Source organism: Lepidochelys kempii, chromosome 3 (assembly GCF_965140265.1).
Source record: "Lepidochelys kempii isolate rLepKem1 chromosome 3, rLepKem1.hap2, whole genome shotgun sequence".
In the NCBI taxonomy this organism is placed as follows: Eukaryota; Metazoa; Chordata; order Testudines; family Cheloniidae; genus Lepidochelys; species Lepidochelys kempii.
Genome location: NC_133258.1, coordinates 47,648,533 through 47,671,523, shown reverse-complemented (window position 1 = coordinate 47,671,523; position 22,991 = coordinate 47,648,533). Strand labels below are relative to the sequence as shown.

At 41.0% G+C, this 22,991-nt stretch overlaps 1 protein-coding gene across 26 annotated transcripts in view; it reads left to right on the top strand.

The window, feature by feature from the left end:
* DST (dystonin) overlaps positions 1-22,991 on the top strand; it is a 470,941-nt gene that overhangs the window by 182,031 nt on the left and 265,919 nt on the right. For 15 of the 26 annotated variants that reach the window (XM_073336294.1, XM_073336272.1, XM_073336271.1 and 12 more), the window contains 2 exons: positions 21,330-21,419; positions 21,957-21,992. In XM_073336294.1, coding sequence (XP_073192395.1) covers positions 21,330-21,419; positions 21,957-21,992 — 126 coding nt within the window. The remainder of the gene's footprint in view (positions 1-21,329; positions 21,420-21,956; positions 21,993-22,991) is intronic. The other 11 variants (XM_073336274.1, XM_073336298.1, XM_073336273.1 and 8 more) reach the window with 1 other exon arrangement.

Here is a 22,991-nt window from a genome sequence, read left to right as displayed (position 1 = left end):
CCTCAGCAGAACACTTGGGATGGGAACTGTCTACCACCTGGCTAGAACACCACATCCCCAAGTATTGCTACCATGTGACCAGAACACAGGCTATCATTGACAGTAGTCACTTGTTAGGTGCACACACAGTAGAGTGAATTATGCTTTATGTCCCCCCTGGATTCTCCATGGATTGTGCCCCAACCAACAGGATCCTGGACGTACTAGCTACCGTCCCTGAACAGATGTGATAGAAATTGTCCCGCAAATCACTATTTTAGGTCTTAGTGACAGTCAGGTGTACCTGTTGCACAATATACTTATAACACTTGTTTTGTGATTGTTTTTCATAATTATAAAAAATCTACAATTCCACAAAACACCATCATTGTACCATACCAGAAGAAAGAAAAAAGTGCTTTGTAGATTGTAGTGGCAGTCTGTAGTGCTGCAAAGATTGAATGAATAATAGAAATGTGACTCTGTTGGTTCCTAATACCCCTAATATAGCACATGGATTGTACCAGAGCACTTGGATCAATGACTTAATGGAATGTGTTGGTGGACATTTAGCTTCATAGCTTCCAATACGATGTAAACATTTCCTTGCTGAAAGTTTGCATTGCAAGTACACTGCAGCTTATCGAAATGGATAACATTGGTCAGCAGTATTTTCTTTTTAATAGCTTCATTTTGAAAATTCCAAATAAATACAAACATTCACTTTTTGGCTTTGCAAATATTTATATTGTACTTATTTTAACGGGTGGGGTTTTCCAACACACTCAGTGTTGGTCTAACTCTAAGGACCATGTTTCAAAAACTCCATCTCATAGCTCTTCATCTTCTAAATATGTTTTATAAAATCAAGTTTTAATTTTGTGTGTGAGGAAAAAACGGATACGAAAGACTTCTGGCTATGCAACAGGAAGAGAAAGCTACCCTAACTGAGCAGAGAAGGATTCTTCTCAGCTGGTGTTGCAGCGGTATTGGGGGTGTGGCCTGAGCATGCTGTGCTCTTGTGACCCCTGTCAGCATAATGGCCTTGTCAAGGTTCCTTCCCCACTCTGAACTCTAGGGTACAGATGTGGGGACCTGCATGAAACCTTCCTAAGCTTATTTTTACCAGCTTAGGTTAAAACTTCCCCAAGGTACAATTATTTTACCTTTTGCACTTGTACTTTATCGCTGCCACCACCAAACGTCTAACAGATATATAACCAGGAAAGAGCCTGTTTGGAAACGTCTTTCCCCCCAAACCCCCTTTCCTGGGGAAGCTTTGATAAAAATCCTCACCAATTTGCATAGGTGAACACAGACCCAAACCCTTGGATCTTAAGAACAATGAAAAATCAGATTCTTAAAAGAAGAATTTTAATAGAAAAAAAAGTAAAAGAATCACCTCTATAAAATCAGGATGGTAAATACCTTACAGGGTAATTAGATTCAAAACATAGAGAATCCCTCTAGGCAAAACTTTAAGTTACAAAAAGACACAAAAACTGGAATCTGTATTCCATTCAGCACAGCTTATTTCCTCAGCCATTTAAAGAAAACAGAATCTAACGCATCTCTAGCATCCTTACTAAGTTCTAGGACTCCATTCCTGTTCAGTTTCCGGCAAAAGCATCACACAGACAGAGAGAGAGGCTTTGTTTTTCCCTCCCCCCAGCTTTTGAAAGTATCTTGCCTCCTCATTGGTCATTTTGGTCAGGTGCCAGTGAGTTTATCCTAGCTTCTTAACTCTTTACAGATTAAAGGGTTTTTCCTCTGGCCAGGAGGGATTTTAAAGGTGTTTACCCTTCCCTTTATATTTATGACAGGCCTCTTGAGGACTGTTACAAATTGGCATAGTTCATAGCACTCCCAGGGCTGCTATAAACTATGCTTGGTATAAGACCAGTTGAAAACTGATCTAAGGAACAGATAGCCCACATATAGCTCTTTGTGCCTATCCCCTCCAGCTCTGCTCCCCATTTATTTACAAGGTATAACTGAGAATTCAGCTTTTTTTTTAGTCCTTTCCAATGTTTGAATAGTTCAGCAGGACCTACTGGCTTCTAGGCAGATGGAGAAAAGTTTTAGTTTCTCTGCATTAACTTATCTATTATGTGGTTGGGCTTCACTTCAGAAATCTTGTCTGGCTGGAATTATTCCCTTTGAGTGCCATCTTCTCCCAAAAGAACGTAAGAATAAAGTCCTGAGCAAATTTGTCATCAGCTGTTATTGGTTTAAGGCATGTTTGCCTTGCTCTTTCTTTCTTTTCCCTGCAAATTTGCAGACTGGTCTCAGAGTAGAGCACCACATTGTGTATCCTAGTTATTCAGTAGTCTGTCACTCAAAGTAAAATCAATAGCATCTCCATTTTGTTTCACAGAATGCATGTCTGTTTGAGACGCAGATGGAGAGCAACCTCAGAACTTTATTGCAGGTTGATGGATCTTCAGCATTTTAGAAAATATTAAGGAGGATGATTGGATAATTGTGAGGCATTCCTATAGAATGCCAGGGGCTGATTCAGAGTGTGAGATTATACAGAATTGCAGAGGCCTGCAAATTATAACACACATCCGTAACATCTGCCTACACACCAAATAAATAAAAATTATGCAGTCAATCAGAGGTTAATTTTATCATCTTTAATGTATGCAAACTCAATTAGGAATTGGGATTAAGATGGAGTGACTGAAGGAGAGATGTTAGCTAGCCTTATAAAATGTGTTAAATAAATGTATATTTCTACAGTGTGCAACACTTTTGCTCCATTTTTGAGTGTCTTATGACCCTTGTTACTGTTTTCTTTAATAACTATTTTTATGTAGGTGCTCAGTTGCTTGAATGAATTAGAATTGAATTAATGTATATTAGATGCACAAGCATATCATGTAATTGATTAAAATCTGATGGGACAGAACCTTCAGCACAAATAATATTTTTACCTGATTGTTGGCTGTGTGCTTAGCTGCTGTGTGGAAGGTTCCTAGGTAGTAGTTAGCCTGGTGTCTTTGCTCTGTAATGTCAGTTTCTTTGAACATAAAATCTACCCATTACATGGATATGTGATTATAGAATCATGTCAGTAACTTCCTTATAACCCAAGGTTCTCCCTTTTAACTCTAGTAAGTGTAAAAAATAAAATACTTGGCCAAGTGAAGAAGTACAGCAATACTTTGAAAAGGAATGTAAATTCTTCTCCACCAAAAATACCTAAAGACTTCTGTAGAAGCTTTGAAAGATTTCCCTACCTGACTTAATATTGACACCAAGGGCTAAATGAAGCTCGATGGCTGTACACGAAGGAAGAATTTGGCCTTCAGTGTTCATTCACTGGATTACTTGTCTGTCTACACCTCCTTTTTCCATTCTGTGATCTCAGCTAATTAACCTGCGTTTGATTTTGACAAGTATCAGCACTCCCTGCGAGTGACCATGGACCAATAAGAAGGTCATATTATTCACATCTAGGTGAAAAGTGAGAAATTTGGAAAGTTACATTATGTTATAAACAAGAATGTTTGTTTCAGTGGATACAGTAATTATACTCCTACTGGGAGTTAAATTAACCATTTTGAAATATTAGTTAATTGTTTCTTATTTTCTCAGCACTAATATACTTATCTATAGCAGGCTAAGATATTAATTTATTAATTCATTCTCTTTTCTATGTATTTATTATTTGCAATTAAGACTTGGTTAGCATGGAACTTAATGAAAATTTAATTATTTACCTTCTTGTGGTTTTAACAGATAAGATATAATTGTACCATCTGCAATTAAGTGTTGGTTTTTTAATTAATTGTTAAATTATTTATTGAGTTATACTTTATCTATACACTTCTGATCTATGCAAATGTAGCTACTCATTTATTTATTAGTTTAGAAATGTACGGTCTTGATCCTGCTCCCACTGGAGCCAATGTGAACTGTGCCACTGGTGCCTTTGGGAGTAGTATAGGTTGTTATATTAGTACTCTGCAAAAAGTGACATTGAACATCTAACATTTCCCATACCACAGTATTTTACACCGCAACTATATTTCCTAGACTTAGAGGGCCCGTTTTTGTTCTCAGTTACCCTGAGAGTGACTGTAGAAGTGAGCATAGGGGAAGAATGCGGCTCAGTATTAAACACATTTATAACCCATGGAGAAGTAAATATTGAATTTTTAAGGGTGCCCACTGTGACTTTAATTTTCCTGATATCTGCTGGGAGAGCACTACAGCGGTGCATAGATAATCCAGGAAGTTTTTGGAAAGCGTAGGGGACAATTTCCTGGTGCAAGTGCTAGAGGAGCCAACTAGGGGGGGAGCTTTTCTTGACCTGCTGCTCACAAACCGGGAAGAAATAGTGGGGGAAGAAAAAGTGGATGGGAATCTGGGAGGCAGTGACTATGAGTTGGTTGAGTTCAGGATCCTGACAGAGGGAAGAAAGGTAAGCAGCAGGATACGGACCCTGGACTTCAGGAAAGCAGACTTTGACTCCCTCAGGGAACGGTTGGGTAGGATCCCCTGGGGGACTAACATGAAGGGGAAAGGAGTCCAGGAGAGCTGGCTGTATTTCAAGGAATCCCTGTTGAGGTTACAGGGACAAACCATCCCGATGTGTCGAAAGAATAGTAAATATGGCAGGCGACCAGCTTGGCTTAACGGTGAAATCCTAGCGGATCTTAAACATAAAAAAGAAGCTTACAAGAAGTGGAAGACTGGACAAATGACCAGGGAAGAGTATAAAAATATTGCTCGGGCATGTAGGAATGAAATCAGGAGGGCCAAATCGCACCTGGAGCTGCAGCTAGCGAGAGATGTCAAGAGTAACAAGAAGGGTTTCTTCAGGTATGTTGGCAACAAGAAGAAAGCCAAGGAAAGTGTGGGCCCCTTAATGAATGAGGGAGGCAACCTAGTGACAGAGGATGTGGAAAAAGCTAATGTACTCAATGCTTTTTTTGCCTCTGTCTTCACGAACAAGGTCAGCTCCCAGACTGCTGCGCTGGGCATCACAACATGGGGAATAGATGGCCAGCCCTTTGTGGAGAAAGAGGTGGTTCGGGACTATTTAGAAAAGCTGGACGTGCACAAGTCCATGGGGCCAGACGAGTTGCATCCGAGAGTGCAAAAGGAATTGGCGGCTGTGATTGCAGAGCCATTGGCCATTATCTTTGAAAACTCGTGGCGAACGGGGGAAGTCCCGGATGACTGGAAAAAGGCTAATGTAGTGCCAATCTTTAAAAAAGGGAAGAAAGAGGATCCTGGGAACTACAGGCCAGTCAGCCTCACCTCAGTCACTGGAAAAATCATGCAGCAGGTCCTCAAAGAATCAATCCTGAAGCACTTACATGAGAGGAAAGTGATCAGGAACAGTCAGCATGGATTCACCAAGGGAAGGTCATTCCTGAGTAATCTAATCGCCTTCTATGATGAGATTACTGGTTCTGTGGATGAAGGGAAAGCAGTGGATGTATTGTTTCTTGACTTTAGCAAAGCTTTTGACACGGTCTCCCACAGTATTCTTGTCAGCAAGTTAAAGAAGTATGGGCTGGATGAATAATAAGAATAATAAGGTGGGTAGAAAGTTGGCTAGATTGTTGGGCTCAATGGGTAGTGATCAATGGCTCCGTGTCTAGTTGGCAGCCGGTGTCAAGTGGAGTGCCCCAGGGGTCAGTCCTAGGGCCGGTTTTGTTCAATATCTTCATAAATGATCTGGAGGATGGTGTGGATTGCACTCTCAGCAAATATGCGGATAATACTAAACTGGGAGGAGTGTAGATACGCTGGAGGGCAGGGATAGGATATAGAGGGACCTAGACAAATTGGAGGATTGGGCCAAAAGAAATCTGATGAGGTTCAATAAGGATAAGTGCAGGGTCCTGCACTTAGGACGGAAGAACCCTATGCACAGCTACAGACTAGGGACCGAATGGCTAGGCAGCAGTTCTGCGGAAAAGGACCTAGGGGTGACAGTGGACGAGAAGCTGGATATGAGTCAGCAGTGTGCCCTTGTTGCCAGGAAGGCCAATGGCATTTTGGGATGTATAAGTAGGGGCATAGCGAGCAGATCGAGGGACGTGATCGTCCCCCTCTATTCGACATTGGTGAGGCCTCATCTGGAGTACTGTGTCCAGTTTGGGGCCCCACACTACAAGAATGATGTGGATAAATTGGAGAGAGTCCAGCGAAGGGCAGCAAAAATGATTAGGGGTCTGGAACACATGACTTATGAGGAGAGGCTGAGGGAACTGGGATTGTTTAGTCTGCAGAAGAGAAGAATGAGAGGGGATTTGATAGCTGCTTTCAACTACCTGAGAGGTGGTTCCAGAGAGGATGGTTCTAGACTATTCTCAGTGGTAGAAGAGGACACGACAAGGAGTAATGGTCTCAAGTTGCAGTGGGGGAGGTTTAGGTTGGATATTAGGAAAAACTTTTTCACTAGGAGGGTGGTGAAACACTGGAATGCGTTACCTAGGGAGGTGGTAGAATCTCCTTCCTTAGAAGTTTTTAAGGTCAGGCTTGACAAAGCCCTGGCTGGGGTGATTTAATTGGGGATTAGCCCTGCTTTGAGCAGGGGGTTGGACTAGATGACCACCTGAGGTCCCTTCCAACCCGGATATTCTATGATTCTATGATTTTATTACTTGAATATCTAATCACTTATGTCAATGTATAGCTTCATTATGGGTTGGCTTTACAGAATAAGAATCTCAGTTTAAAGAAAGACAAATAATATTGGAAATCTAGCTTCTTATTTCTAGCTAATTTCCCAAGAAAAACTACTATTTAAGTCAAGTGCTTTAACCAGAATAAAGTCTTATCTGTTGACCTCATATTGTACCTGTGTAGACCTCAACAAAGTTACATGTTGTTTAGCTTTTCAAAAATGAGGCATGGTTACAGTATTCAGCCATTTTCTAATTTCACAGTTGCTTTTTCATGCTGTGTGAATACCACTAAAAAGTAAATGCCCTAGCTATTGTGCTGCATATTCCAGGGGCACGTTCCTGCATTTCTTACATACATACACACACACCTCTTGTGGAAGGAAGGGAAGTTTTGGGTACACAAGGAATGCAGTATCAGGCCCTATATATGGGAAATATTGTGTTCAAGTCAGTGCGGTATTTGCTTTCTTCTTAATGGTGTCCAGTCTAGCCATGTAATAATATTTGCCTTACGTCCTTTAAAGTTCTCATAACGTTTAGCTTTTGATAGGAGTCCATTAACATTCCAGTTTAGTAATTTAAACAATTCATTTCCGATTAGTTACGCTATTATAGGCCCCATCCAGCAGTCCTCCTCTGGCAAAACAGTTTTCAAACATTGAATTCTCATAGTTCCTCTCTGCAAAGATAGTTTGTAAGACTTATATTAGTAATTTTGTTTACACTAGTTAAGTCATCCTCTTTAGTGATCTTCAGTCCCACGATTCCTCTTAGAATGTCCTAGAGGACCAGAACAACAGGCTGGGCTGTAATATGAAACCTGCTGATGTTTGCATAGGTGTTAGAACTAGGGTGGGGGTGCGGGGGGGAGGGGTGCTGCAGCACCCCCTGCCTGGAAGTGGATTCCATTATGTACATGGTTTACAGTTTGGTTCAATGGCTCTCAGCACCCCCATTATACAAATTGTTCCAGGACCCCTGAATGTTTGGTTGACATTCTTTATTAATCTATTTATATGTCCCTTTTTTCTGCCCTTGTGACTAACACACATTTTAAAAGGGGCAAAATAAATGTCACAGTTCTATCTTTGAACCTGATGGCATCCCACACTTCACTTATCTTCATAATCAATATGCTGCAGGTAATCATTAAACGAACAAGTGAAAAGATGTACACGTGAAGTGTATACTGACAGCTTTATAATCCAAATGTGAGATAAAGTGGGGGATTTTTAACAGTAGCTTTATAAACAGATATGCAGCTGAGTATCTGAAAAAGGGACTATGAAGTGAGAATCAGGCAATGGGGGTGCACCTGCTGGGAAGAAAATGTTGCACCTTGTAAGCATTAGTGATGTGAGTTGGGAGCACTGGTAGAATTGCACGAAGTCACCAAGTGTACATGCCCTGGCATACTTCCTCCATGCCTCATGTTCAATCAGAACTATTTGTAAAGTAGATGCTGTTTTGGTGAAGTCTGCTGGTACCAGAGCTGGTGGGATGCTTCTATCTCACACCGAAATTAATATTGTAACACTTTGGTCTATGGATTTTTATCCATTGCATTTATTTATTTCAGTTAATAAAAATATACCAGAATAAAACATACTCTATGGGAATCAAGACTTTCACACTTCTGATAGCATTACTATTCTTTACAGATTGTGGGGCAGGGAATGTGTCTTACTCTGTGTTTGGAAACTGCCTTGCACATGATAGGTTCTACTGTAGTATATGTAATAATTAATAATCTTATGAGAGTTTCTATAAATACATACTCAACAAAGAGTCCTTTGGTTCTGCATAGCCTTCATTAAGCGCTAAGGGGAGGGGAGTATTTTTACTGAATAAGGCCCCAGTCCCACAATTGGATCCATATGGGTAGACCCCATTGAGTTCAATGGAGTCCACACAGGCAGATGTTTGCTCATATGTGGAATCCTACTGAATTCAGTGCGGTTCTTCCCAGGGAATGAGGCCCACTCTCATAGATCTGATTGTTCCAGGGCCTGTAAAATTATTAGTATTTATATTGAGGAAAAAATGTGATGGTATGTGACTTGTCTGACTCACCAAAGTCGAGGCTAGCTCAGAATCTCTCTCCCTTGCACTTTAGGTCTGGGATCCTTCCACCACCTTTAAAAACAAAAACAAAAAACCACAACCCCCAAAACCTGCATATGAGATACAGGAAACAATTGCTAATTGATTCAGTTAAAGGGCTACCACTATCTTAAAAATCATACTTCTTTCTATATTTTTACCTACTCTTGTTACAGACAACTTCTAGGATTACTGTAGCTGAAAGAGATGAGAAAAATATTTTCCCCTATTTTTTTTCACGTTGCTTGCTTTGTGCATTTTGTGTACAGTTAATTTCACATTAGCATCATATAGTCTTTTAGATAATTTTCCCTACATCAGTGGTTCTCAAACTTTTTTTTCGCGAACCACTTGAAAATTGCTGAGGGTCTCGGTGGACCACTTAATGATCTTTCCAAATGTTGTTTGTACCATTCGCTAACTATTGTAAAGCGCTTTGGTTAAAAGCGTTATATAAAAAAACCTTAATAATGAACTTTTTTTGTTCTACAAATAAAAGCACACAACTCATATTTTAATATCAGTAGTCTTACCTTTCCAATTTGATGGATGTGCCCTCTCTCCCCCACTGCAGCAGCCCCCAAACTGGGGCTGGGAGGGAGTGGGGTCTGTCCCCGACCACAGCAGCCACAGAGCTGAGGCTGGGAAGGAGGGCTGTCTCTCCCCGGCAGCTGCAGCCGGGGAACATCACCTCTTTCTCTGGCCGCCGCAGCCCAGCACGTCCCAAATTCCTCCCACCCCCTCTTCTCACCCCACTGCCCCCTCCCACCTACCCCCTATTCCCCCCAAGGCCACCACAGCACCTTACGTGTACGTCTTCTCCAGGGTCCAGGCACCTAATTAGTGGAGCCAGCCTGCGCGGCTCCACTAAATTAGGTGGGTGGCCCTTCATTTTCTAGTGTGCGGCTGCCCAGGTGTGCACTTTAGAGGGAACTATCCGCGGACCACCTGAATGGAGCTCGTGGACTACAGTTTGAGAACCTCTGCCCTACATTAATGGGTCTTTCACACAGGATGAGGGGAGAGAAAAATATTTTTAAATACTGGAAAATGTGATTGTGCTATTGTCAGAAGTTGGCAGTGGGATTCAGAGGCATGTGTAGTAATTGAAACTTCTTTTACCTGATTTTTAAATAGATTAGGTTGCAAATTGAATATGTAAGCAGTATTACATGATTTTATCTAAGCAATGGATAGTGTCTGTAAAGATAATTGGCATGGATTTTTGAGCAACAGTGCTTGTTAACTAACTTGAATTCCTAGAATGTATTATTATTATTATGCTATATTTTAAAAAGACTTTTGCTAATTTACAACATCAAAGCATATGTGCTAAGGTGAAGAATTGCAGAAAAAAGTTGGAAGAGATTGTTGTGTAAAACCTAAAAACAAAGCATTAATAACTGCAGCTTGTCCAGCAAGTCAAGGATGACAAATGGAGTATTTCAGTGGTTGGTTTTGGGAACATTATTATGATAGTTTTAAGTTATTTGGCTGACAATAAATAACTAATGCAAACTGTGCTAACCACTTACATAATGGTCCTGTTTAGCCTGCCGTGGTTCCCAGGATTTCCAGGTGCTGATTTTGACCTACTAATCTCTGTGTAGTTTGAGTCCATCTCTCCCCCTCAAGTACCAGGGCAGTTGAAATCCACTGAGCAGCTTGCAGTCTTTAAATAGAATGGGGTTTGAGAAAGCATTTTCAATTAGTAGACTTTGACTCTGGAACTCGCTGTCTTGACTGGTTCAACAGAACCGGAATTCGTTGATCTTTCAAGCTCTCTGCGTAAAAAAGGTTTAAGATATGTGAATTAGATGGATCTGAGGCTCTTTTTTCTGTAGGTGACCTAGGGAATTGGAATAGCTGTCTTTTTGACATGCAGCCAGTTGGTAAAGCTTTTGCTTTGTTTAATTATTACGTTTCAGATATCATACGTGTACTAAGGCCCTTATTCAGCATGGTCCTTGTACACGGTCATATATAAGTTCCATTGACTACTCATATGCCAAATGTGATGTGTATGCTTAAATTCTTTTGCTGATTTGGGGCCTCTGAGAATATCTGATCTCATTTAATAAATCTAAATAAATGTAAGAACAAGATTTGCTAACAGCATCAATGTTGGAAATAGAGCAAGAGTGTATTTACCTTAAGGCACAAAGATTTGTATGTTTTGTATGAAGGACTTTGTAAGAGAGATGCAGAATAATGGAGAAAATGCAACATAATAAGATTGGAGGCAACAATCTTAAATAGAGAGAACAACAGAAATGGAGTAGTCTGGCAGTAAAGTGATGTGCAAGGGATGTAGAGGTTACTGTAAAAAGGAAAAATCTTGAGCTATCCATGCAAGACTACTGTGATGGATTGATGGGGGGAAGAATGTAAATCCACTGTTGCAGATGTACAAGACATTGGGTAGGTGAATGTAAATTGGGGCAACTAGGATCATACCTGTCTTATAGACTTCGTTATGAAGAAAGGTCGAAGACATTGAATTTGCACTCATTGTAGAGGAGAATATTTTAAAGATACTTAGTAAAAGTATTTGGAATTATGGAGGGATTTTGTGAAGTGGAATGAGATTAATTGTTCATGCTGTTGAGGAGTTCAAGGGACAGAATCAAATAGCTAGGAAATTACTCTTAAATATGGAATTAAGGCAGAATGATTTTCACTCCCTATGTATTTTAAATACTCACTAGGGACTAGGTTACCAACTCAGTCTAGGACAGACAAATAATGCAAGTGAGTTTAAAGAGACACTGTCAAGGCCACCAGGTCTAAAATTGGACTGATCAAGTTTAGCTCGCCAGCATGTAGGCATACAGAAAAAAAGGTGAGCATGTGTGCCCTTTGTGCTGTCTTCTTTGCCCTACCTGTCTGTCCTGTTCTTGTGAACAGATTGGAAGAGCAGGATTTGTGTATATTTCAACACCTTTATTGCATGTAAGATCAGAACACAGGCAAAGAGTGGAGAAACAGCGCCATCTATACCAGTTTCCACAGTATGCATCCGATGAAGTGAGCTGTAGCTCACGAAAGCTCATGCTCAAATAAATTGGTTAGTCTCTAAGGTGCCACAAGTACTCCTTTTCTTTTTGCAAATACAGACTAACACGGCTGTTACTTTGAAATCTATACCAATGTGCACTTATCACATTCACTCAGACACTTGCAATGGTGGAGAAATCCAGAGCCTGGGTTTACTGTTCTGGGAGTGCACCCAGCAGTTAACTATGTTGCGGGAAAGGTTTAGATTAGGAATGAGTAAAAACAAAATGTAGTTTTAAAAATAATGTAAATTTGGAGCCTGTCAATCCTGACTGTATCCCTTGTAAGAGAAATGTTGATGGTTGGAAAAAGGGATTCTCTCTGGCACAGCTTCAGTATGGTAATGGAAAATGGCAAGGATCTTAGATGTGCTAAAATTCTATTGGAATGTAAACTAGATGGATCAAACAGCGCTACTGTATAATGAACTGTACTTATGTACGTCACCTAGAAAAGTCTGGGCAAACCATATAGTAGATAGGCAGCAATCAGGCCTTGTCTAGCAAACTAGTTATGCAGGAGTATGTTGGCAAGTGTGATATTCCCACAATTACATGCTGAATTTAAAGCTAGGATCCTGTTACAGCTGGCAAGCAGCTTTTTGAAAAAATCAGATAAATCATGCCTTATGTCCTGGCATGATAAGCCTTGTTTGTATAAAAGATCAAGGAGATTACTTGGGTCTGAATCTTCCTTTTCTAAAGCCATGTAAAATAGATTTATCTGTAGACTTGTAACTAACGTCTCTACTGGTCCTTGATTGTCAATGTTCAAGAAATATGACTCTCTGCAGTAGTGGCATTCAGTTCTTTGGCTTCTGGTCCAGTATTTAAATAATTTGGTTCCACTGTTTTAAAAATTTCCTTTGAACTTAGTGAATTCAATTTTCATAGAGGATTGTCACAGCCAATTTCATAGCATTACCATACCTGGTCTCCTTTAATATGTAAAATAATTTCTTTCTAGTCTGGAGGGATGGTTTGATCTCCGTTTTCACTGGGTTTCCTCGCTGATCCTGAAATGATTCAGGATACTAAGTTTGTTGGCAATGTCGGATTGAGTGATTTATCTTTCTCCCACATAAATATATCAAAGAAATGCTCTTTAATTGCCTGTTATGCTGCTGGCGTCTTTGGCTTTTTGACTGCACTCTGTTGCTTGTGGCGGCATAAGAAGGGACATATATATATATATGTTTCTTATTGGTTCTTCCTTGTTAGTGATATTAACAGTAATAATAAATTTTGTGTTTAGTTGCTCTTTGTTGGAAATAGGTTTAAGGACATACACTTTCCGGTTTCAGAGTAGCAGCCGTGTTATTCTGTATCCGCAAAAAGAAGAGGAGGACTTGTGGCACCTTAGAGACTAACCAAGTTATTTGAGCATAAGCTTTCGTGAGCTACAGCTCACTTCATCGGATGCATGCAGTAGAAAATACTGTGTGTATGGTAACACCCATTGTTTCATGTTCTTTGTGTATATAAAATCTCCCCACTACACTTTCCGGGAAGTTGTGGAATGAGGGAATCCCAACATGATGTTAGGAGCTTTCTGCAAAGGCCACACAAGTTTCTCATCAGAGAGACTTGGCTGTTGGTGACATTTTAAATTGAATGGTGTAATTATAGTAGCCTTTGTAAGTGTCCATGTGAGCCTTATCTCAGAGAAGCTGTAGCTGAAAGGTGGATGACTTCAGTATGTTGCCTATAACTACTTTTCTGAGTACTGCACATAGGGCCTGATCCAAATCCCATTGAAATGAATGGGAGTCTTTCCAGTGACTTAAATTTACTGTGGATTAGAGCCTTAAAAATTAAGTTTAAATCTGTTGTAAATCTAACAGTGAGAGGGCAATAATTGGTCTGATCTAGCTGAAGTCACTGAACTTCAGTGGATGTAGGTTTGGACTCAAAAATCAGTGCCAGTTAAGTGTTCACATTTTTTTCCAAACCAACCCCTTATGGTTCTAACTTCTTGAGTTCTAATCTAATTTGCCTTTGGCAAAGTGGGAAAACATTTTGAAACCATATTGTGCACTTAGTTAACTTTGCTTCCAGATCTGTTGCTTGTAAAGAATCCCAGGTCATCTAGTCTCAAAAACTACCTCAACTACTTTTTTAGCCAGATATTTCCACTGCATAATTCAGATTCTTTCAGGAAACGTGTTTTTATTTTAAATCTACATTTTTATTTTTAGTTTCAATTCACTGTTTTCTCCTTTAACCTACCACATTCACTCCATAAACAATGCCAAGAGGTATTTGAAATATCTGTGAGACATATGGCAGTACTCTGGAAAAGGTGGTTTACTTTGCAAGATTACATTTTTTCTCTCTCAGAAAGAGCCACCTGAGTGATCATTTGGTTTACATGGCAAGTACTGAATATTTGTTATATCATTATCGTAAATTAATTTTCCAGATAGATTCAAATTGCCTGTGGGTTTGCATAGATAATTTAAATCAAACCACTCTTCACATTAAAAAAATGCAAATACATACCGGATTTCAGCCTACTGTTTTTTAATAACTGGGTTTTGATGTAGTTGCTGTGTCATGTACATTCTTTATGTATCAGGTACAAGAATAAGCTATAGAACACAAGCTAGAACTATGCACCTATTTATTTTCAGCAGTTTTGGGAATTGTATTTGTCTGTCCTCTTCTGGTGACTCAGTTCATGACGTGTGCTTTGCATGCTTTAGTTCTGACGGAAATAAATTTTATTTGCATCTTGCAAAGTGCTCTTCTTCTTTGCCTTGGCTGCTGTCTAATACATACTTTGGATTGCCACTTTCTGGTAAAAGAATAATATGGTTTCAGTTCTTACGAATGATCATGTGTTCGCGACTGTGGCACCGGAGGAGGAAGCCCTCTGTGTCTTAGAGAGCTTTCAGCATAGCACAAGAAGACTAGAGTTCCACAATCTAAGAGCAGTCAAAGTACAGCAATTGAAACTAAAAAAAGAAAGGGAAAATGAAGTACATAGATTTTAGGTGAGTTCCCTTATAGACCACACAGTATGTTTGTGGTAGAACTGAAACAAGAACCTTCTGATACACAGTCCCTTTTTTCTCACCATTAGACCACACTGTCTCTTTGTGCTTTGTATAGTTCTGCATTTTGACGATGGGCGAGAAGGCGGCTCAGGCTTTGTGTAAGTTGGGCACAGGTGAGACAAATCCACAGGAAATAAGAAATGAAAGAAGAAATAGGAGACAGTAAAAGATTAAACAGGCTTGTGTTGGGGGAGAGGGACTGGAATAATACCCCCCGGTCCCTCAAAGCCACAGATATTCTCTGTTAAGTGAAAAAGAGCAAGTGGTTGAGGTGAAGAATTAACATCAGTATGTTCTGGTCCCACTATTAGCCGACTTATAAACTGGGCAGCCCTGTGACTCTGCAGAGTACCGCTGAAGGGAGTGTGTATGATATGCTGGTGCCCCTGACTTTTTATGTTTCGTTCCTCTCCTCCCAGCGTGCACCATCCCTTTTGGCTGGCAATACTGCACAATAGATCTGCTCTGTTCTGGAGCTCTGTTTGCACACTGGAATAGGGTGTACTTGCTTGTGGGACCATTCTTTTCAGGAGTGCAGCTACATCTTCCCCCAAAATTATCTGCCTTTGCCACAAACAGTTTAGGAAATAAGAATCGGCCTTTTCCACCATGGTATCTTGAAAGGAAAATAAAACCCAAAGTTCATGTATTGATTTAATTTAATATAAAAAGCATTGCACATGTGCAGCACAGCATAGCATGCCCCAAACCCCCTGAAAATCCTCTAGGCTCCGTAGACCCTGTCACGTATTTGTCCCTGCCCTACACTGTTGGTGTCAGACAGACACAACAACATCATTTATTTTGAGACTGATAGTGATAGAACAGCTCAGAGAGGTTGCTGCATGTTCTTTTAATAAATGAGCTTACTGACTGGTAGACCGAGTTCGGTTTGATCTTGGTGAGAAAATGAAATAATATAATGCTTGAACTTGAAATTCAGTTGTTTAGAACAGGGGTTCTCAAACTTCATTGCACCGCGACCCTCTTCTGACAACAGAAATTACTTAATGACCCCGGGGGGGGACTGATGCCTGAGCCCACCCAAGCCCCATTGCCCCTGATGGTGGTGGTGGTGGGGGCAAAAACCCGAGCCCCACTGCTCTGGGGGGTTTGGTGGGGGGGGCAAAGCTGAAGCTCAAGGACTTTAGCCCCAGGTAGGGGGCCTGCAACCTGAGCCCTGCTGCCAGCCCTCAGGCTTTGGCTTTGGCCCTGGGCAGTGGGACTCAGGTTTCAGCCCTGGGCCCTAGCAAGTCTAAGCCAGCTCTGGCAACCCCATTCAAAGGAGGTTGCGACCCACTTTGGGGTCCTGACCCACAGTTTCAGAACTGCTGGTTTAGAATGTTAAAAGAAAATCTCCAAAAGTATATTTCTGTTTTATGCATATTCCAGCAAGGTTTAACTCACTGATCTCAGTGGAGTTCCTCCTGATCAATACTGGTGTAAATGAGATCAGAATTAGCTCTCGTATTTCTGGACTTGTAGGTTTTACTGTAAAAAAAATTAGTTGTTTGATGATATTCCCTGCTGTGTGAGGGGGGTATTCTCTTGGGAAGTTTTTGGAAGCAAATTTCTTCGTGTGGACACAGAGATGGAAAAAATAGGTCTCTCTGTGTTCCTTAATGAAAGCAAATAGAAGAATGGATGAAAACTCTAAACACAGACATTTAACTAAAGGCACCAAAATAATGACATTAGCTATATGCTGTGAATTGTGATTGGTGATGGAAGAACCCTAAAAGGTTTGTAGGTTCATTTTCCAAAAGTTTGGAAGTTTTTGCCTTCCTGTCTCTTTGGTTTGCAAAAGGGTCCGGTGGATAGGATGCAGGACTGGGGCCAGGAGGCCGAGGGGGAATAAATGCTATGTTGTGCTGCCTTTACACCAGCTATGCAAAGTGTCTGTATGAGTGGGATCAGAGCCATTCTTATAATGTAAATGTAGACTGACCTTTCATTGGTCTCCATAGGAGAGGTCAGACAGAGGTCCATAATAAATATGTGGTCCAAACTTCAAAATTTTAGCTCAATAGAAACATCAAAAAATTCAGACATCTTGTTACAAACATTGATTTGCATGATGCTATATTAGTAGATACCTAAATGTGAGGCACACTGTCTTCACGGAAGGGGATGGGGGGCGCAAAATGGATAAGACTCTCCAGAGTCTCTAGAGCAGTGACACTCAATTAGATCTACTTAAGGGCCGATTTGAGAATTTCATGACTAGAGGCAGGCCATTTGTGCAGAAGCCTGACCAAACCCCTTTCTTCCCCCCCAAAAAACAAACTTCAATTGCCAATGAATAAAGACCTTGATTGCAACATAAGTATTAGTGTTTCTATCTTTTAACAAAGTTTATAAATCAAAATTTTTACCCGCGTTTATGGTGATATCTATTGGAGAGGTGATATGGATGATCTCAGGTAAGCTTTGTGAAGAGTGGTTTGTAGGAGGTCATGGCCATAGGTGCTGACTCCATGGGTGCTCTGGAGCTGGAGCACCCACAGGGAAAAATTAGTGGGTGCTCTGCACCCACCAGCAGCCAACCTCCCGTCCCGTCCCCGCCTCCACCTCATCCCCTGAGCGTGCCACGTCCCTGCTCCTCTGCCTACCTCCCAGCGCTTGCTGCTGCCAAACAGCTGTTTGGTGGCGTAGCAAATTCTGGGAGGGAGGGAAGGGGGAGGACAGGAACATGGTGTGCTCAAGGGAGGAGGTGGGGAAGAAGCAAGGCCAGGACAGGGATTTGGGGAAGGAGTCAGAATAGGGGCAGGGAGGGGGCAGAGTTGGGGCGGGAACTTTGGGGAAGGGGTTGGAATGGGGGCGGGGCCGGGGGCAGAGGGAGGTCGAGCACCCACTGGCGTGAGTAGAAGTTGGCACCTATGGTCATGGCAAGGCTCATGCACTGATGAAGATATTCCTCTCTTCAGGCGATTACAGTATTGATTTTTTATATTGTTCGTGGTAGAAAACCTAGATTCGCAGAGGTACACTGAGCCCAACATCATTAAAAGATCTAGATGGCTAAATTCTGGCTATTTTGGAACTGGTCAGCATATTGAGTCCAGAAATCACAAAGTCCCACTTCTCTGAATTTTGCCTTCAAGACATCTGAGCTCTGGAGCCTTACAATTTCTTATTGAAAGGCATATTCATAAATTGAATCAAGAATGTTCTTTGCTTCAGGAGGGCAAGGTCCATCGGCATAGACAACAAATGGCTCATGAACAAATAAAAGCAAATTCTTTGGAATTTTAAAATTTTTGATCAAATTGTTTAGAAATTCTTGCAGCATTTTCATCTGTAGCAGCAACACACAATGTTGGAAAGTGCAACATCTTTCCTGTTAAGACTGTTTGAAAGATTTTCAAGATTCCTCTGAAAGGCACACACTTTTTCAAACAGATCCCCAACACTGCTTTCATGGCCTTGGAGCTGCAAGTTGAGGGAATTCAAGTGACCAATAATATTGCACAGAAAAGCTAGTTATGACATAGAGGGGACATCATTCATAAATTCCAGGAACTCGCAAGCCTTATTGGTCTTGTGGTTTCAAAGAAATTCTATTATTTCTTTTTGAAGGGCACAAAATCTCTCTTGCGTGCACCCCTTACTTAACCAGGGAACGTCATTGTGCTACAACAGGTCACTGTATTCAGCTGAAATGTCTTGTAAAAGAACTTTTAAAAGACGATGTTGCAAGCTAGAAGTTGAACGTATGTAGTTCACTAATCTCATCACAATATCCATTGTTTTTTTTTCAAGTCCCCAGACAATTTACCACACAAAACAGTCTGGTGAATGACGCAGTGAAGTGTGTTTAATGAAGTGTGTATCAGTGCCAAACATAAAAAAAGCCCTTCTTTTTCCCTGTCATGGAGGGAAGCAAGATTGTAAGAAGTAAGTTTACTTTCTGCAGATCTAAATCATTTTTTTCAAAAAGGCCTTTTACCTTTGCAAAAATGCGCTCACCTGTGGTGTAGGTTTCTAATCGTATTAAGCACAAAAATTCTTCCTTGAAAATTTCAGCATCGTAAAATCTAAGAAACTGCAAAAGCTAGATCGTGTCACTTATGTCACTTGATTTGTCCACTGCAAGAGACATGTATTTAGTGTTTTTTAAATCGGAAAGCAGTGCTGACAGACAGTCCTCGTAAATTACCTCCAGTGTTCCCACCTCTGTGGAATCGGGCAGAGGAACTTGCTTCACATGCTTCACAATGTCATCTTTGTTTTTATCTCTAGCAAAAACCTCCTTCAGCATTTCCCACATGCACTGCTTCTTAGGTTCGGCATCCAGGAAAGGCTTTTTCTTTTTAGCTAGTATGAGAATTTAACCTCCTTTTACAATTGACAATATATCTACCTTGATCTAATGTCCAGAAGTAGAATTATACTGCCTTTGCTGTGTGGATGTGATACGCAAGTATCTCGGAAAACATCAGCAGTAATTCATTATGGAAAAATCTTCCAGATGGCTTGTTCGGACTAGTTTTCAACATAAACATAAATGTGCTTCTGTTGTTAGTCCCACTTAAGATGATAGTCTTTGTAAATTGCAGTAGGAGCAAGGTACCTTGAACTAAAATACATTTATTTAAACCTAGCAACAAATATGTTAATTATTTGTTTCATAACAAGGATATACAAATCTCTCCCACAGCCCAGATCTAGTTCCCTACTGCAAGCAGAAGAGGAATTGGATTGATTCCTGATGCTCTTCTCACGCACACAGATGTGCTGACAGTTGAGAGATCATCTCATAGATCCCATATTGGCAGAAGAATTTAGCCCCTGTGGCAGGATTAAAAGCCTAAGAAGAGCCTGTCTGCCCTTTTGCATGCCATAATCAGACAGTATTCTGGAAACTCAGAAAGCTTTCTGTAAGACAGAGGTCCACAAACTGTGGGGCACGCTGCCTGGGGGGTGCTTAGGAACTTTTTGGGGGGCGCAGTGGGGCCCAGGCCAGCCCGCACAGGGTGCAGGGAGGGAGTGCCACCCAGCCACTCCCCGCCCCCAGCTCTGTTCCGGTCCCGCCTGCAGCCTCATCCCTGGCTCCAAGCCCTGCGCCTAGCACCGTCCCCAGCCTCGGTGGGCCTCTACTCCTGGCCTTGCTCCAGCCTCAGCCTCTGGCTGCAGCTCCATTCCCGGCCCAGGGCTGAGACTGGGGACGGGAACGGGGCGGGGCTGGAGCCACACCTGGCCGCGAGGCTGGCTGCTGGCCCTCACTGCAGTCCAACTGTGGCTCCGCTCCCACCCCTGGCTGTGGCTCCGGCCCCACCCCAGCCCCACTCCAGGTCCCACATCCACCCCCAGCTGAGGCCCCAGTGTCAGCCCCCTATCTGCATTCCCCTGAACCCCGGCCCCACTTCAGAGTCTGAAGGGGGGCAGTGCAGACAGGGTAAGGTGGGAGGGGACTCAAAATTTTGGGGAACGCTGCTGTATGGTGTTTTAATGGGGACCCAAAATGAGGACGTAGATGAAAGCCCTACAACCTCTGCCGTGGCAGGCAATGTCAAAAGTCTCTGCCTCTATGAGAAATGAGAGCCTCTGTGTCCCAATTTAGTAGGTTGGATGGCCTCTCTTGTGCCAAAATAATCCAAAATCAGAGCAGTTAGAAATGTTGAAAGTCCTCTCAGAACTGCTGAATCTTAAATCGTGGCCAAATTCTGCCCTTCTTTATACTTGTGCAGCATAGTTGACATTGTTCTTTCATGGATGTAACTGAAGGCAGAATCTGGCCTAAGGGAGAGCGTGTTCAGGTTAAAAGTTACTTTTTGAAGTGGTGCTAAAAGTACTGTTTGAGGAACCAGAACTCAGTGGGTTAGTTGAATATAATGATTCATTATAGCAATGGGATGGATAAAAAAAGTGAGCCTTGGGTAGATACACTGTTTAAGAGGGAAAGCTGAGAATGATGAGATACATTCTTGTTGATTAATGAGTGATAGGTTTCTACTAATTTTTTGCTGTATTTGGTTCAGGGGCCAAAATATGGGTTACATTTTTGCCTGGATCCAGCCAGTTTGCACGGGCTGTAAATCAGGGCAGGATTTAGCTCTGTCTTTTTTTTTTTTTTCTGCAATTTATTCTGACTTGGGTGCGAACTGTGTCTTCCTTAATTGATCCTTATGTAGGCCAAAGTAGATAGGTATTAGGCCTCAGTAAACATGGTAGGGATTACGCCTTCGTTACTTTGACAATTTGTTGCCTATCTTGTGGCTTTTCCACTGTTCTTCTTTCCATATTTAATAAAATATAAGAATATGGAAAATGTGGAAGAGGGTTGAATATAAGTTTACATTGCAGCTAATTTTGTTTTTGTATTTCTCTTGGCATAGTGACTGAACAAACCAAGAGTGGCATGTTGAGATATATAAGTGTGTGTACATTACAGAAAAACAGCATTAAATATCATGGTGAATTCTTGGAAAGATACAGCATCTTAAATTTCATTTCTCTCTCCCTCTCTATTTCTGCAGGTTCGCAAGCATGTGAATGATCTGTATGAAGACCTGAGGGATGGACATAACTTGATCTCCCTTCTAGAAGTCCTTTCTGGGGATACCCTGGTGAGCTTTTTTTAATCACTGTGCAATAATTTCAGGCCATTATATACCCATTTATGCAGTTTGCTAACTCTTCAGATGTGGGCTGTTAGGATTCTCTTTGATATATCCCACACTATGCGACTGTTGATCCCAGAGGCATAAGTTGTATTTCTGTTGATACATACCACACCATGAACAGTGTGGGGAATATGAACTATTTTTGTCAGTCTTCTTCTGTGATCATGAAACTTCTTTCTTTTTATAGATTAATGTACTAGTTCTTTATCTCGTTTCCTTTTTTTCTTGGATTTTCTTTAGCAAATGTTGGATGGTTAATATTATTTCACATTAAAGAAAACAAAGTACAAATAGCAAGGAAAAAATGTCCCTGAAATTGTCTAATACGCTCCTCGGGTGTCATTTCCTTTCTTTGTGAGCATTACTTCCCTTGCTTGGTATTTGTTCTCTTCATTATGTTCTTCTGTTCATGCTCTTCTCTTCATTTGTGGTCTGTCTTGTGTCTTTGCTGTCCTATCTTCTGTCTGTTATATTCATTAGCCAAGGGAGCGAGATTTTTTGAAGACCTTACGGTTGGTGAGTTCAACAGAAGCATGCGCGTATGAACAGCATGAGGATGTGGAGGATGAGGATAAGGGGGTACGTGCCGACCCCCATAACTATACTAACTTAGTATTTGAAGTGTGGTGACTGCTAACTTAAAAGTAACCTGTTAGTTTGGTGTTCTGCCGTAGTTCAGTGGAAAGGACAAAAGAACTCATGCTGATCAACCAGGATATACATATTCTGGAAAAGACTGATAAGATGGAGATATGGACAAAGATGTTTTTTTCATTCAGTTCATTTGCAAACAGTGACATGCAAAGCTTTAAGATCTCCATTTATTTTCAATCACTACACTTAAAAAAGTTGTACAAATACAACACTATGTAGGCGACAATCAAAATACTATGTAATTATGTTATTTTATATTCAGTTACACTAAGATTTCTTTTTATTTTCAATCACTGTAATTTATGTAGCAATTATGCAGACAATATAAGCAAAGGGTGAAATCTTGGCTCCATTGAATGGAGTAAAACTCTCATATACAACATTTGTACAACATAATATTATGTGGAATTATGGAATTTAGATTAATTATGAAAATATTCTTTTATCATCACAAAGATGGTTGATCTGATTTAACTATGTCACTTTTCAAAGTAGATAGTGCACAGTGGTAGTGTACTCATAGCTATGTGTAGTGCTTCAGCTAGTAAATATATTGATTGTTTGTAGGGCTTATTTTATGGCAACAGATGCTGAATTACCAATTTTTTGACTGATTTATGTCATCCAGAAGGGAAGTATCTACTTAAAAACTGTAAAATGTTGAGTATTGGCTGGTCCAAAGGAAGTTGTTTCATGCCTCTGTAGAACCAGCATTGCTAGTGTTTGCTAAAGCAGCTTTGTATGTTGGGGTCCAATTTCTATCCTTGGATGCACAGTGTGTCATGCTGCTCTTATGATTTCATTGGAATTTGTATGCTTTCATCCAAGGGCATAATGTGTCTCAAGATACTTGTACTTTAG